The sequence below is a fragment of the Etheostoma spectabile genome, chromosome 3, assembly GCF_008692095.1.
Source record: "Etheostoma spectabile isolate EspeVRDwgs_2016 chromosome 3, UIUC_Espe_1.0, whole genome shotgun sequence".
Classification (NCBI taxonomy): domain Eukaryota; kingdom Metazoa; phylum Chordata; class Actinopteri; order Perciformes; family Percidae; genus Etheostoma; species Etheostoma spectabile.
This window is the reverse complement of record NC_045735.1, coordinates 2,598,161-2,612,004: the sequence shown is the minus strand read 5'-3', so window position 1 is coordinate 2,612,004 and position 13,844 is coordinate 2,598,161. Positions and strand designations below refer to the sequence as shown.

At 41.6% G+C, this 13,844-nt stretch overlaps 1 protein-coding gene and 1 long non-coding RNA gene across 3 annotated transcripts in view; one reads left to right on the top strand and one right to left on the bottom strand.

The window, feature by feature from the left end:
- Positions 1-225, top strand: part of LOC116678247 (uncharacterized) — a 6,164-nt gene extending 5,939 nt beyond the window's left edge. The window contains exon 3 of the long non-coding RNA XR_004329205.1: positions 1-225. This exon is cut by the window's left edge and continues 1,269 nt beyond it. This is a non-coding gene — a long non-coding RNA (uncharacterized LOC116678247).
- Positions 1-13,844, bottom strand: part of bcas3 (BCAS3 microtubule associated cell migration factor) — a 312,552-nt gene that overhangs the window by 256,240 nt on the left and 42,468 nt on the right. For both annotated transcript variants that reach the window (XM_032508209.1, XM_032508217.1), the window contains exon 13: positions 13,704-13,797. In XM_032508209.1, coding sequence (XP_032364100.1) covers positions 13,704-13,797 — 94 coding nt within the window. The remainder of the gene's footprint in view (positions 1-13,703; positions 13,798-13,844) is intronic.

Here is a 13,844-nt window from a genome sequence, read left to right as displayed (position 1 = left end):
CTGTCCAATCTGAATTTTCTGTTGCACGACTAAAACAACCTTTAAACCTACACGTTCCACCAAAAATAATTTCCTTCCTGAGGCAGCAGCGGCACCATGGCTCTGCCCAGGATTACTGGGATTGGTTCAAAGAAATGCCAATAAACCAGAGCATGTTTTTCTCCCAATCCAGAATGCTGTCACAGACTACTTGAGATAAAAACTTTTGAAAAGATGTGTAAGATTTAGCAGCACTGAATAGTGACTATCCGTTTACAGCAGTAGGCTGGCTCCCCTAGTGGGAATAGTAGGAATTCAGTGCACGATCCCTTACAGTTTTGTCCTTTAAGACCCACGTACAAAATTGTAAGTGACGATTCCTTAATGTCAATTTAAAACATATCTGTCAATATCTGCTCCCAGTCTTCTTTCTTCCAAATCTTTTTTTTTTTTTTTTTTTTTAATATTATTATGTTAAGCTTAGAGAAAACAAAAATCTCTACCTTTATGTTCCTTTCAAAGTTGACCAGATGCTCTCTAAAGACACTCTAAATTGTGCTTTGTGTGTGTTTAAACACTGCCACTGGTAAACCGATACAAAACTGTATTTCATTCCAGCGGCTCACACAAAGGGAGCAAACATTACCAACTGTACAGGACACATGCTAGACGGCATGACAGAATTACTGTGCATTTAAAACAAACAAGCCAGCCCATTAAAGCAAAGCCAGCTATCGTTTGTTGTCATAAAATGACGCAGTCACTGCATGATAGCTCGGTCTGGTTAAAAGCAGGGCTGAGTCGTGTGTCTCACAGGACAGACAAGATGATGGTGTCTGTAAAAGAGAAAAACTATGTATTCATACATCCGTGCATGGTCATGTGGTGTTTGTGGTGTGTGTGTGTGGGTGTGTGGTGGTGGTGGTGTGTGTGTGTGTGGTGTGTGGGTGTTTGTGGTGTGTGTGTGGGTGTGGTGTGTGTGTGTACACTGAGATCATCCACACTGAACCCCACTGACAGGCCCATTCATTTGGTGCGTTTTATTGAAGCCCATCAAACTCCAGAAATTAAGGCCTCACCCATAAACAAACATGCTCAACAAACCACACCAGAACAAACCCAGATCTAAACTGGTTCGGTTAGGAAAACGCTGCTCCGCTTTTCAAGCGCAAACCAAAAAAAACATCCAGAAGACTTTTGTGATGTTACAAACGAAACCGTAGATTGGACAATAACTCAAAATGTTAGAAACGTATCACCGATACGGTGTAAGATTTCAATAAAATGTCCAAGGCTCTGTCTTTATGATGACTCCCAGACATAAATGATATTTAAGTAATTAGTAATTTTCCTCTGAGCTTTTTCCCCATGGAATCCTTTATGTGAAGGCTGCAGTAGGTTTTAATTAGTGGCCGGGCTTTATTGGGTGGCATGTCAAATGTGAAAAGAGGAGGGAATGGCATGAGATTAAAAGGATTCAGCAACACGTGCGAGGAAGATGGAAAACACTCCCTCCCTGGAAAAAAAAAGCCAAGTGTGCTACAAAATTTTGCACATTCATTCAGAGTTGAAAGTTTTTTTTTTTTTTTTTTTTTTAAGAAGTGTGTATGACTGAAGAACGGTTATATTTAAAGATGATGAAGAGGTGGAATGAGGGAGGTACTGAGTGGCTGAGCGATGGGGTCATGCAGATTATCATAGGTGGAGGGAGGAAAGTAGAAGAGTAGCCAAGAGAAGTGTGCATTAAGACAGTGGTTAGCAATTCATTCTGTATCAGAGCAACCAGAAAGCCAGAGAGCTAAGGCCCAAGGCCTGTAAACTCTTGAAAACCCACGCCCCAAACGAGGTGCCAAGCCACAAGAAGCATTTGCGTCAACTGGGAATACAGAGAAAAGAGGGATGGAGCCCTTCTAATTATAGAGTCTGGAAACGGAAGCGCAGGGTGATTAGGAGTTGAGGCGCTGCGGTCTGTTTATCTGGGAGCTTCCTCTCGCTCTCGAACCCTCTCTCCCCCACTCTTTCTTGCTTTCTTCCTCCTCTCTCTGTTTCAGTCGGGCCCCGCCCACCTAGTGGCTGGAGTGTCTGGCCCCTGGGTTTCTGAGACCTGGCTGCTGTGTTCTGGCAGGGGCCGGCGTTTCTCTTCTGCTGATGGTAGAGTCTGGGCTCCAAAAAAGTAACAGCTCAGAAAAGCTGGAGAGCTTTGTAAGCACGAGCGCCCGAGGACTGGGGCTTTTGTGGCCTTGTTGAAATACAGAGGCCCTCGCCGAGAGGCGTCAGTCGGTTAGCCCGCAGGATGGCCAAATTAAAAAGTAGCTGAGCCGCTCGGCGGGTGAAAAGAGAGGGTTTCAGGGAAACCAGAGGCTGGCCGGAGCAGGGTTTGACACGTCCTATTAATAACACCTCGTCCCAGGGGTTACAGTGTTATTTACGATGTTTAAGTACCAAAATCGCTGGCACACGCACTTAGACGTGCGCTAAACTGGAAGGGATGACCTCTAATTTGCCATGTGTGCGAGACATGCGTCCGTATGGGAAGTGATATAATCATTTCCATAAATATCTGCTTTTGCTTTCTGTTTTTTTCTTTCCCAAAAATCTTTTTGTTTTGTTATGCTGAAGGCTTTACTGTCCCATCTCTGACCATTCAAACAGAAAACATCTGCTCAATCCCATTAATAGTAGGAGGATGTTTCATTTACAAAGTGGTTGGGCTAGCTTTATTCTTGACAAAGGCAGATGGGATGGGGGGGAGAGGGAGGGAGGGAGGGAGAGAGAAAGGGAGAGGGAGAGAAAATGAGAGAGAGAGAGGGAGAGAGAGAGAGAAAAGATGGAAATGGAGAAAGCAACAAAGAAGGCGGTGATTTCCCTACTTGGCAACACAAAAGGCCACAACAAAACTAGTCCACTTTTAAATTAACAACACTAGGCTCAAAAAAAGCTTTGAAAATCAGGAAAATCTCAAATTATAACCATGTGGAAGGCATAAAGCTTACAAGATGGAGTACTTGGGGGACTTACTGTTACCAGGATGCATAAACTTCAGAGCAAATGAGCCCAACAAACAAATGAAAGAGTATCCATCGTAGAACGAAGCTTTGTCTTCGGAGCTGCCAATTTGGGCGGGAGGACAGAACTCTTTGTGTCTGTATGTACTAACACATATGCTGGGAATATACAATACAGATTCACTATGCATTCTAATAAACACGGTTAACCAAAGTGTTAGTGTTGCCATGGGTACTTAGAACCAGGAGAAAGGATCCATTCTCAATCATTTATCTAACCATATCCACCTACCTCTTCCACCCACCAATCCATCTGCGTCTATTTTTATCTTTTTAAGTTTAAAACAAAATTTCTTTTGATTGCTGATGTCAAGAATTTTTTTTGAGAACTTTCCTAAGCAGCTTGGCCTTCAAACCATAAAATATTCTGATGTTACATAAGTAAAAGATTAATAGGCATGTGTTCTCTTCTTAACCAGTGCAAATTCAGCTAATCGCTATAGTGCTAATTGAAGGAGGGAGGAGAGCGCACCGCAAATCCTCTCACCACCAGAACACCACGCTAATATATGAGCAGTTTTATTTCCACTGTGCAGTAGGGTAGGCATTAGGGTTAGACAGATGCCAACAAGCCAAAGACAACCACCTCTAATATAACAGAGAGGCTGCAGTCTAACTAATTACATATTTATTTTGGGAATTATCAACAAACTGGTTTTACTTTAAATTTCATTGGAGTCCTTTCAGGTTTGCACGTGTTATTATCTTTCTGCTTTCTAATTAAAAGTTGTAGTGTCACTCAGTTTATATGTTGCGTCAGACTTTCTAGACTAGCAAGTGCCTGACCAACAGTTTTTTAGGCAGATATAGTAACAGATACTAACGCAGATACCAACATGGATCTTTGTGAAAAATGGTTTTCAAAAATTGGTAACCATAAAATGGTTGAATTTTTATCCATAACATGGATACCTTAAAGCAAAAGTGTCCAACAAGTACGTCGCAATCAACCCGTGTCAAATAAAATAAAATCATAAACGTAATACAAGTACGACATATGGTTGTTCATCTGTGCCTGCCCTGCTTTAATCACTATGTCCTATCTTCCCAGGTACATTACACAAAGGTGACAACACATCCAATTACATTAAGAGGGGCAAAATCATCACATTTATACCTTAACGCACAGACACTTTTACGTGTAGGATACTATAAACAAAATATGAACAACCAATCAAATTAAAGTTTTGGCTGTGCATGCCGGGTACTGTCTCGCTGTTCCTGCTCATTGTCAGTGTCAAACTAGAGCATTTGAGAGCTGTCCATGCGATCAAATAGGTAGCCGTATCCTCTCAAACCACAACCCACCCCCCACTCTCCATGTCAAAGTCAAGATCTGGCAAAAGTGTTTGTCCTAGTACATATTTTTTTTAATTAATTATTTTTTTGTCAAAGTCAAGATCTCGCAAATAAAACTTGAGATCTCGCAAAACAAAGTCAAGGTCACGAAAAAAAAGTATTTGTCCCCAGTGCGGTACATGTTTTTGTTTTTCTTGTTTTTTTCCCTCCATGTCCCTTTCGGTGCTCCGTAGAAACGTATAATTTTAATTCTTACTTGAAGAAGAATTTTTGATTTGTTTACACAAATTAAAAGTCCGTCTGTCTTATCTGCAATGTGAGCAGAATTTTAAAATGCAAAGAACAGAATCTACAAAGCAGTTTTTTCTGCAATAACAGCTTTACACACTTGAAAGGGGCAGGATTTGCAGCCCTAGTTTAAGCAGGTATTATACAGTTTGTGTCCGGAAAAATAACTTTAATATTGGCACGGTTGCTACAGAAGAAGGTCGGTGACTACATTTGGCATACTGCTACCTTCCTCTGATTCTGTTAAATCCCTGAACATCACCCACTCGTACTTCTACAGAGTGAGGAAAGGACACAGGCAAGAAAAAGGGCCAGAAAGAAATGGGGCACAGAGGGAGGGAAAAGGCTGCAAAAAAACAGAGAAAACAACAGAGGAAAAGAGGGGAAAGGTGCTTACGGTTCATTTGATGTACACCAGGCTGAAACCAAGGGTTGTGTTTTTCTACGCGCTTCACAGGCAGACCACCTGTAAGCACTTAGATATTAATAGATATGAAAATAAGTATGTGTGCGTGTGTGTGTGTGGCTCACCTAACTAAGAAGCTGCCATTAGTTTAACATTACTACGCTGGAACGGCGGCTCTTTTTAACATGGCAAAACTTGCCTGGCTTTTAAGTTGAGCCGACACACAAGGGACAGGCACCGTAGCGGTCAAGTGCACAAAGCGTGACTGTTCTGAAGGCAGAGCTCCAGGCTTGTTCTTTCATCACCTTAAGTGGAAAACACACTACTTAACTCTCTTTTTTTAATGGAGCATTTACATATTTACACACTTCCAGCTGGATTTGTTTAAAAGAGGTGAGAGAGGTTTTTTATTTTGTCCTACGTCAGAAGGCCATCCAGTGGGTATAACACAGGATGAAGCGGCATTAGGAGGAGGAAAATGTCTCCGGTCCTACTTCACCTGCAAGAGTTCGTCAGCAAAAGCCACCCCAATTTACTGCCACTAATCCAAATTCCCAGTGAATCCTAAAACCTTTACTTTGTTGTCTGTGGTTTTCCAACATGGTACAAAGATGTTCTCACAGCAGCAACTTCAACACCAGGCCCCTTTTGATGTCATGTTTAAAAAGCCCCTAAACAAATTGCTCCTGTTCACAATCTCCTGATAAAGAATTTGGGACTGTGATCAGCACTTAATCCCCTTTCTCAGCAAACAGGCAGACAGTGTGGCTGGAGAGGTAAGCCCCTTGCATTTACACGGTCTCTTTTAAACTTTTCAGAGTTCTGTTCCGTTATGTTAACGAATGAAATCCCTTTCAACATTCACAGCCACTGGTCAAATTTAAGATTGTACAGTGCTCCGACTTTCCATTTACTTAAAAGAAAAAAACTGAGCCTCTTTGCCACTGGCTAAAAAAAACTACAAACATCCACTTAAATCTAGCTTTTGTCTTTAGTGGCAAAGCTTACATTTGGCATTCATTCCCGGTACAAATAACTCTGCAGTAGTCACGGGTATTTATCGGCTCCAGCTCCGATCGGCAGTGATGGAAACTTGACACCCGGGTGGACGTGTTAATCTCCACCCCTGTCCAGCATTGCTGCAGGCCACAAATGCCGTCTGTCTCTGGCAAAGCAGGGCTTGGACATTGTTCAAAATTAGTTGACACCGAGGTTTAGAGAGGCTGAAACATGTTTCATGCTTCTTGTGTTCAGCGCGGCCGAGGCGGTGTGGATATGACGCAACTGCGGCCTGGGCGACTGTGCGCAGAGGGTCTGCGGAGCGCCGAGCCGTGCACCTCCAAGACTTTGTAACAACGCGGACACCGCGTTGTAAGGACTGGCTTAGAAGAGAAGTCTATTGAGCCGCTCTGACCGCAATCAGACCAGACGATTTTTATTGTGTTGTGTAATAAACATTGCAAGCCTTGCGGGCCAAAGGTAGATTTCACACTTTAAGTCTAAATATGTAAATATATTTAATGCTGTGGTGTTTTGAATTTGTCCATGGCATATAATAAAAAATGATTAAATTGTAAACTAAACGTTTTTTTGTCTAGGTTGCACATTTTTGTACTTCACTGCTGCCAGTACAAACGAAAGTACTTAATTCATGAGAACAAGAAACTTAGCAACTGACCTCTTCCCCAAAGAGCCACCCACCTACACGCATACCGTAAAGAAGTTACAAATGGCCTGCAAGTTACCGCACTGTGTGGGCTGTGAATGACTCCACACTGCTGAGGTGTCTGGTGTGTTGTTGAGTGTCGGTCAAGGGGGAACTGGGGTGAGTCCTTCTCAGCCAAGCTTTCCACAGGCCCTGAGTCACGGTCACTGACCAACCCAATTACTCTCCTTTGCTTTGGCCATGTAACCACTTACTTTTTTTCCATATGAATTCTATTCTTTATTTTACATTATTGTTTTCCCGAAGCCCCCTCTTTACTTTGTTACACTGAACTAGTGTAAGCAATCCACCTTCATCATGCATCGCCTTCAAAATGTGGCTGTTTTATGAAAATTTGTTTATATAGTCTTTCTCTCTCTCATTGGATGGAGATGATCACCTCTTGGATCAGGGTGCATGTGGTGATATCTTTGTTGTGGCTTTGAATTGCACCTTTTCATGAGCAGCTGATACCTCTAACATTTCATAGGTTTAGTGGTCTTTTTGATATAAACAGAGTTAGTCTTCACAACCAGTGCCAAAAGGATGATGCCCAGAAAGAAGAAAATAGAGGCGGAGGGTAGGGTCGGGAAATACAGACACGGCCACACACTTTTAGCGGGTCATACTGTAAGTGATGATTGAGGGGGATTACTTTTGCAGTTTTCTATACATTGTTTTGTTTTTAGGGAGATCTGCCATAGTACACCTTTAAGGACTGCTGTTTCTGTTCTCTGTTTAAGTTATCAAAGTCATTTCTGAAGTTACTTCAGAGAGTGCTCTGCAGACCCTTATGACATTGACAACGTCATTGCGTGTAAAACACAGTTGAGGTACCAGCCGTGTCTCTGACAACTTTTTTAACAAAAGACATCACTAAAAATGTATTACCAGTGTTAGAAACATTTCCCAACATTGCAATAGTCTAACAGAAAATCTGAATAGGAAGACCAACCCATTGTATCCCCAGTCAAAATATACTGAAAGATGCGAGACAGAGAGCCCTGTAGAGTAGCTGCTGTAAATCACATCAGAGCTGGCTGTGAGTGCTAATAACTATCTTGGTTTGAAGACACAGCTTAATCCATGCTAAATGTGTGGCTATAAATGTGAGGCTGAGCAAAGCTGCTTGTGTGTGGGAATTCCCCTCGTGTTCAACATGTGCGTGTGGGTCCAGGGTTTTTCGGCGACGGCCTGGTTTCTTTCACACATCAGTAAGATGGAGAGACAGAGTTATTACACCATGGAGAACTGCCTTCACGGCACGGCCGCCTCAATGGTCAGGCACAGCGGTCCAGGCTATTCATTAGACCGTCCTGTTACTAAACCAGGGATTCGGTTTATGGGACAGTTCCGTGTGGGGAGAGATTCAGTCTTGATTCAACTGCCATTACTTCTGGCTTTGATGGGGTATTCAAAACTTCCATATTCAGAACATTTGAACAACTGCACAAAAATAAAGTTCTGATTCTGCAGTGTTTTATGAGACAGAAAAAGGCAATGAAAGAGATTCTTGACAGCACAAGGGTGGAAGTATACTGCATCCAGTTTAAATACAATTTATTTGAGTGATTTATGGGCTAAGTACAGGCAGCAAGATAACTGACTAATTCAGTTTAACCGCTTGCTCCAGTTGTGTGGAACATCTATGCCCAACAATATCCAAGTACACCATGTTGTCTTTGAGAGAGGCTGTCCAAGCCCACATTTCTAAGTTATCATTATTGTTCCTGTCCACCGTGTGGAAACTGGTCCCTAGCGGTGTAACGATATATCGATTCAATCCTCAACGATCCAATATTATCGATACAAAGTGAAAACATCAATATCTTTAAGATGGACCTTTATTTTGAAATTCCCTTTATAATTATTCTTTTTATCAAAAAGTTGTTTGTTTTTAATTTAAATGTCTAAAAGAGCTTAGAAATTACATTATCAAATCATATTTTAGTTGCTTTTTGTAAATATATATAAATGAAACTGATTATGTTAAATGGGCTAACGTGTCACCATGTGTTGGCCCCAGGCCCCTGAATTGAATACAAATCATACTGTGGCAGACTTTGTTATATCAGTAAATACTGTATCGTTGTCCAAAGAATTGTAATAATATTGTGTTGTGATAGTGATTTTTGCACTTCTGGTTATATGTTAAACTGCATTTTGTTGTCTCGGTACGTGTACTGTGTACTGTAATGACAATATAATAATAATGACAATATAATACAATCTAATGTTATTTTATTCAACCTTCAAAATGAGCTGCTCTCCCTAATTAGTACCTTAAGCTGTGATAGTTAACTGATAATATTTATATCATTTTTAATTAAGTAAAGTTTTAAATGCAGGACTAAAACGTATGAATATGTTTACAGGGTAGTGTTGATACTTTTACTAAGTAAATGGTCTGAATACTACTTCACTGCATGTAAAGCACTTGATCCGTATCAGACTGAGTAGGACTGTAAAGAAAGAGGTTTGAAAGAATGAAGTGCAGAGGGTGGTGACTTGCATGGCTGCTGGATCAATCATTCCCCCATAGTGCCAGTCACACTCAAAAGTAATGCACAAGTTGTTGGACAATATCTCTGCCATCATAACATGAGTGTATTTTGACCTTGGCATCGTACCTAACAATCAAGTCAAGGATTGTTAAGGACGAGTGAAGAGGACGAGACGTGAAAGAAAACAAGCACACACACATTGCAGCTGTTAAAGAGAGCGCTTCGCCACTGCACTTCATCTGCTTCCCTCTAATTACACCACTAGGAATAGATCCACAGATTCACCGAAGGGGCCGCAGAGCGCCAGCCGCCACACCAAGAGCTGGCGGCCACTGGTCCGCCCTCTGTAGAGCCTCCAACACACACAAGCCACTGGGGTTTCTTACATAACTCTTCCCAGCCAAAACTTCATGGCTTTCCAGGCTCTGTTTGAGCCATATCATTGTTTCCTGCTAAGTCTATCATTCTTGTTTCTGCCATGTTGAGCTCGACCACTGTGAAGGGAGCCTCAGTAGGGCCAGCAAGGTAGTTCAGTAAAAGCCACTTCCGCTAACTTCTTTGAAAGACTTCACTTAGAGCCAGACCAATGAACCCGTCACTCAGGATTTGGGCTCTGATCAAATCCAAAAGGCCTCTAATTATGGGACAATCCACATCAGGCAGATGAGAAATTAAAAAGAATAAGAGAATAAACACTGCTGAAAGGAATCCTGCAATTGGAACAGTAGAAAAGAGGAGTTTCTACACTTCAATTTGTCCTAAACTTATTAAACGCCCTAACTGCAATGGAACAAAGGGGAAAATCTGTATTTTTAGCTACACTTTCGGTGTTTGTTTGTAATTGTAATATGTATTAGTCCTTAAGATTTGGCTCACATAAAATGAGTCATAAAGATTAAAAGTGTGTTTGAAACTTTGAAGTTGACGGTGCTCAGTGGAACGCGTCACATGGGATTCTGATTGCTTGCTGACTCAGCATTTAGCAGAACACTAAAACTTACTACCACGTTTACTGTTTTATGCATGATAAGGGTGCTTTTCTGTAGAAACCTGGCTTAGATGTTAAAGGATTTTTTTTTTTTTTTAAGTACAGACAAATACTAGTCTGGCTCCGCCCTCCTACGTACTTACGCTTAATTTTTATTTTCCTTCAGTACTACGCGTGGATTTGCGATATATTCTTGGGTTTTCTCCGGTCAAATTGTTACCAGTCCAATCAGCGAACAGAGGGAGTGGCTGAGAACGATGACGTTGAGGTTGTGCACTAGCCGTAATGTCAGCGGAGAAAGATGCGATTGTGGCAATGCTGCCGAATATCCAGAATATCCAAGCAAGAACAATCTTTGCTGAGTTTTGTGGGTGGCAATGATGTTGTGGCCCTCCTCCCCACGGGGTTTTGGGAAAAGTTTGATTTTCCAGCTCGCTCTGTTAGTGGTGAAGAGGTGACTAAGGCAAAGCCGAAGTCGCAACCAGACGTTAGTGAGTGGCTATGGCAGATCCAGAGTGGTTCTGGGCAGATCCAAAAGTTTTAAACTTCAACAGAGTACCCGCCTTCAAGGGAGTTAACACTTACAAATACCAACAAATGCTACTTTTATATGAAAATAAACTCCGGAACCTGGCATAGCATAGTGAATTTAAAAAGATGAATCAATAGGAGCTGACATCTCTCATCAAACAAATATCAACCTTGAAAAACAAAAGAAAAAAAACAAAATAAACGGACACCATTAACTATTGAGACCTAAATAAAAAAAAGGCCAAAGACCTCCAGACCAACACACAGGGGCCAACACTCACACACTAATACAAAGGTTGGTTTCATGAACAATTTCTTAATTATAGTAGGCTTTGCATTTATTTGGGATAATTTAAGAAATGTGCTTTTCTGTTACTGCCAGTGACGTTGTACTGTACCTTGCATGCTTCCATCTAAATTGCTGGTTATTAATGGGTTTGTGGGCATGTTTGCAACAAACTAAATGCTTTATTCAAATCTACTTTGTAAACTTGATTTACTCAAGTTCTATGTCTTTTCATAGCTCACTTTAGCACATTGACCATACACAGTCCAGCCACATACTAGTTTTTGACCTAGTCTTTTTTTCTTGGGGGGGGCAGGGGGTTTGGTAATATGAGGGTGAGAATAGGTGGGGTCTAGACAACTGTGTCTTGTCTGTCTGCAATATCTTCCTGTTCCTGCTCAGACAGAGCTGCTGAGTTTAGTCATAAGTCTAGGTAAGTGAAGAATTCTTGGGGCTTGGAGGTCATGGGGTGAGAGCCATCTCTCAGCAGCTTCTTTATTAACTGCACATGCACGCACAACACACACAGCGTGAAATACATGAACACTCACACACACTTACATACACACACCATAGGAGTAAAAGGATCATAGACAAGCTTACACACAGTCTGAGGAGGTAGCCTGTTCACACTTAAATCTACTGTCCCTTTATGTTTGAGGTGGGGGTCAGCACTGCTCAGAGATGAGTGGGAAAAGGCGATGCCAGACTAAAGTATATGAAGGGAGAGTAAAATATGCACATGGAAGCTGATGCACATGGACATTGAATAATGCACTCATAGAGTACATCAGCACAAAGTTTAAAATGTGAATATCTTACATTTGGTCAGCTGTCTCAAGGACACAGACCCCTGTTAAACAGAAACTGTAGAAATGGGTAAAAGAACAAAAAACCTAAAAACTATGGATGTCCTGATCAGGAAGTATTGGATCAGAGCCAATATGGGCATTTCTTACCTGTCTATACACTGTCACTATAATAATCAGAAAACCCCCCAAAAAATTATACAAGAACAAATGTGTATGTATTATATAGTTAATGACTGTTGTAACTATTTTGCCAGTCTGTGTACAGGTACCAGCATTGATGACCAGCACCGTCATAAATAAATAAATAAAAGGTGTGGGAGGTCGATGTGGAACAAGAATTTTCTCCGGCTGTCATACGTGCTTTACTACATGTCACTACCTCCACTGGTCACTGTCAGAAATGTTCACCAGAAATGTTGACCAGAAAGCTTAGCCTAAAAAACAAAATAACATACATCAACTAAGTTGTGTAAATGCCACATAGTAAGGTGAACACAACGTGGCATACAGGCCCCCATGTGGTGGAGATACTTTTTAAATACCATCAGACTGGTTGTATGCCCCTGCTGCATTTTTTAATTTGTTTAATTTTAATTGATATGACCATTAATATAAAAAACTAATAAAAGTGGCACTTTCATTATAGGGCTACAGCAAGAAGTCAAACATTTATTAGCTTGAATAAAGACACAAAAAGCTAAATCCTAAAGCAACAAATTATACTGTATGTTTTCAAAGCATTTGAAAGTGCATACGTGGACTGGACTACTCTGTAGACACTGTAGAATTGGCTAGAGTCTGAGCTCTACATTTAAAGCTGGTCCTAACTAAAGCCCCTCTAAAATCAATACATCTACTGCCTTTTGACTTTGACTTTGACTTGCAGTCCCCACAGTACATCAGCACTGGGGGGCTGTCCCATTAACCACAAATGTAATTGATTTGTTATACTGATTCAGGTTTGGTGTAGACTAACAATGGAGATATCAAACTATGATGCATATGTCACCCATGTACTGTGACACAATGCCTGCCCTGTTTGTGTTGCCCATTTTTTAATATTTAACATATTTCAATATTTTTTTAATAGTTTTTAACATGAGTTCCCCCAGTCTGCCTAGGGTCCCCCAGTTGCTATAAATGGCTATAGGTGTAAACCAAGCCCTGGGTATCCTGCTCTGCCTTTGAGAAAATTAAAGCTCAGAAGGGGCAATCTGGAATCTTGCCCCTTGTAAGGTCATAAGGGACCAGGTTACCTCCCCTTTATCTGCTTTGCCCACCCAGAGAATGTGGCCCACCCATAAGAGCGAGACATCATGGATTTCAAACAAGAAAAGTGGCAGTTGGACAAGGCCACACACCCAGCCTCCACCTTGCCCCCTCTCTCTCCTCCTTAAAAGCTACAGACTCAGAAATGGCACATAATAAGGAAAGCTCATTGTGGGACTGGCTCTAGTGGCTGTAATTCTGCACCAAGGCAGAATTTTGGGAAAGAGACTTCAGTTATGGTATTAGGGGACCACTAAGGCCTATTTGAAAGCATCCCAAGAGCACCATGTCATGGGACCTTTAAAGGTTGGTAAAGGCATGCATTGGGGAAACTCAGGCTGAACACATTTGTTGTGTATAATACAGTATGAATACATGTGGGTGAGTTTGCTGGTCTAGGCCAAAAAGACAAGATGAGGTCTCATGTGAGCCAAACACACACCATGTTACACTTGAATCAAAGTGTAATCCCTTTCCTGCTTCCTGTCTTCCAAACTTGCTTAGAGAGCTCTAGCACATTCTCAAAAAATGTGTGCGTGCGTGAGTGTGTGCATGTACGAGTGTGTCTTACCACTGGGGTTGAATTGCATGCAGGATATGGGTTTGTCATGGGCTGGGAAGTGAGCCACCACTCCCTCTCCGTCCGAGTCCTCACTCACCAAGACCTGGTGTGTGCACACAGACAGAAAGACAGACACACACACACACACAC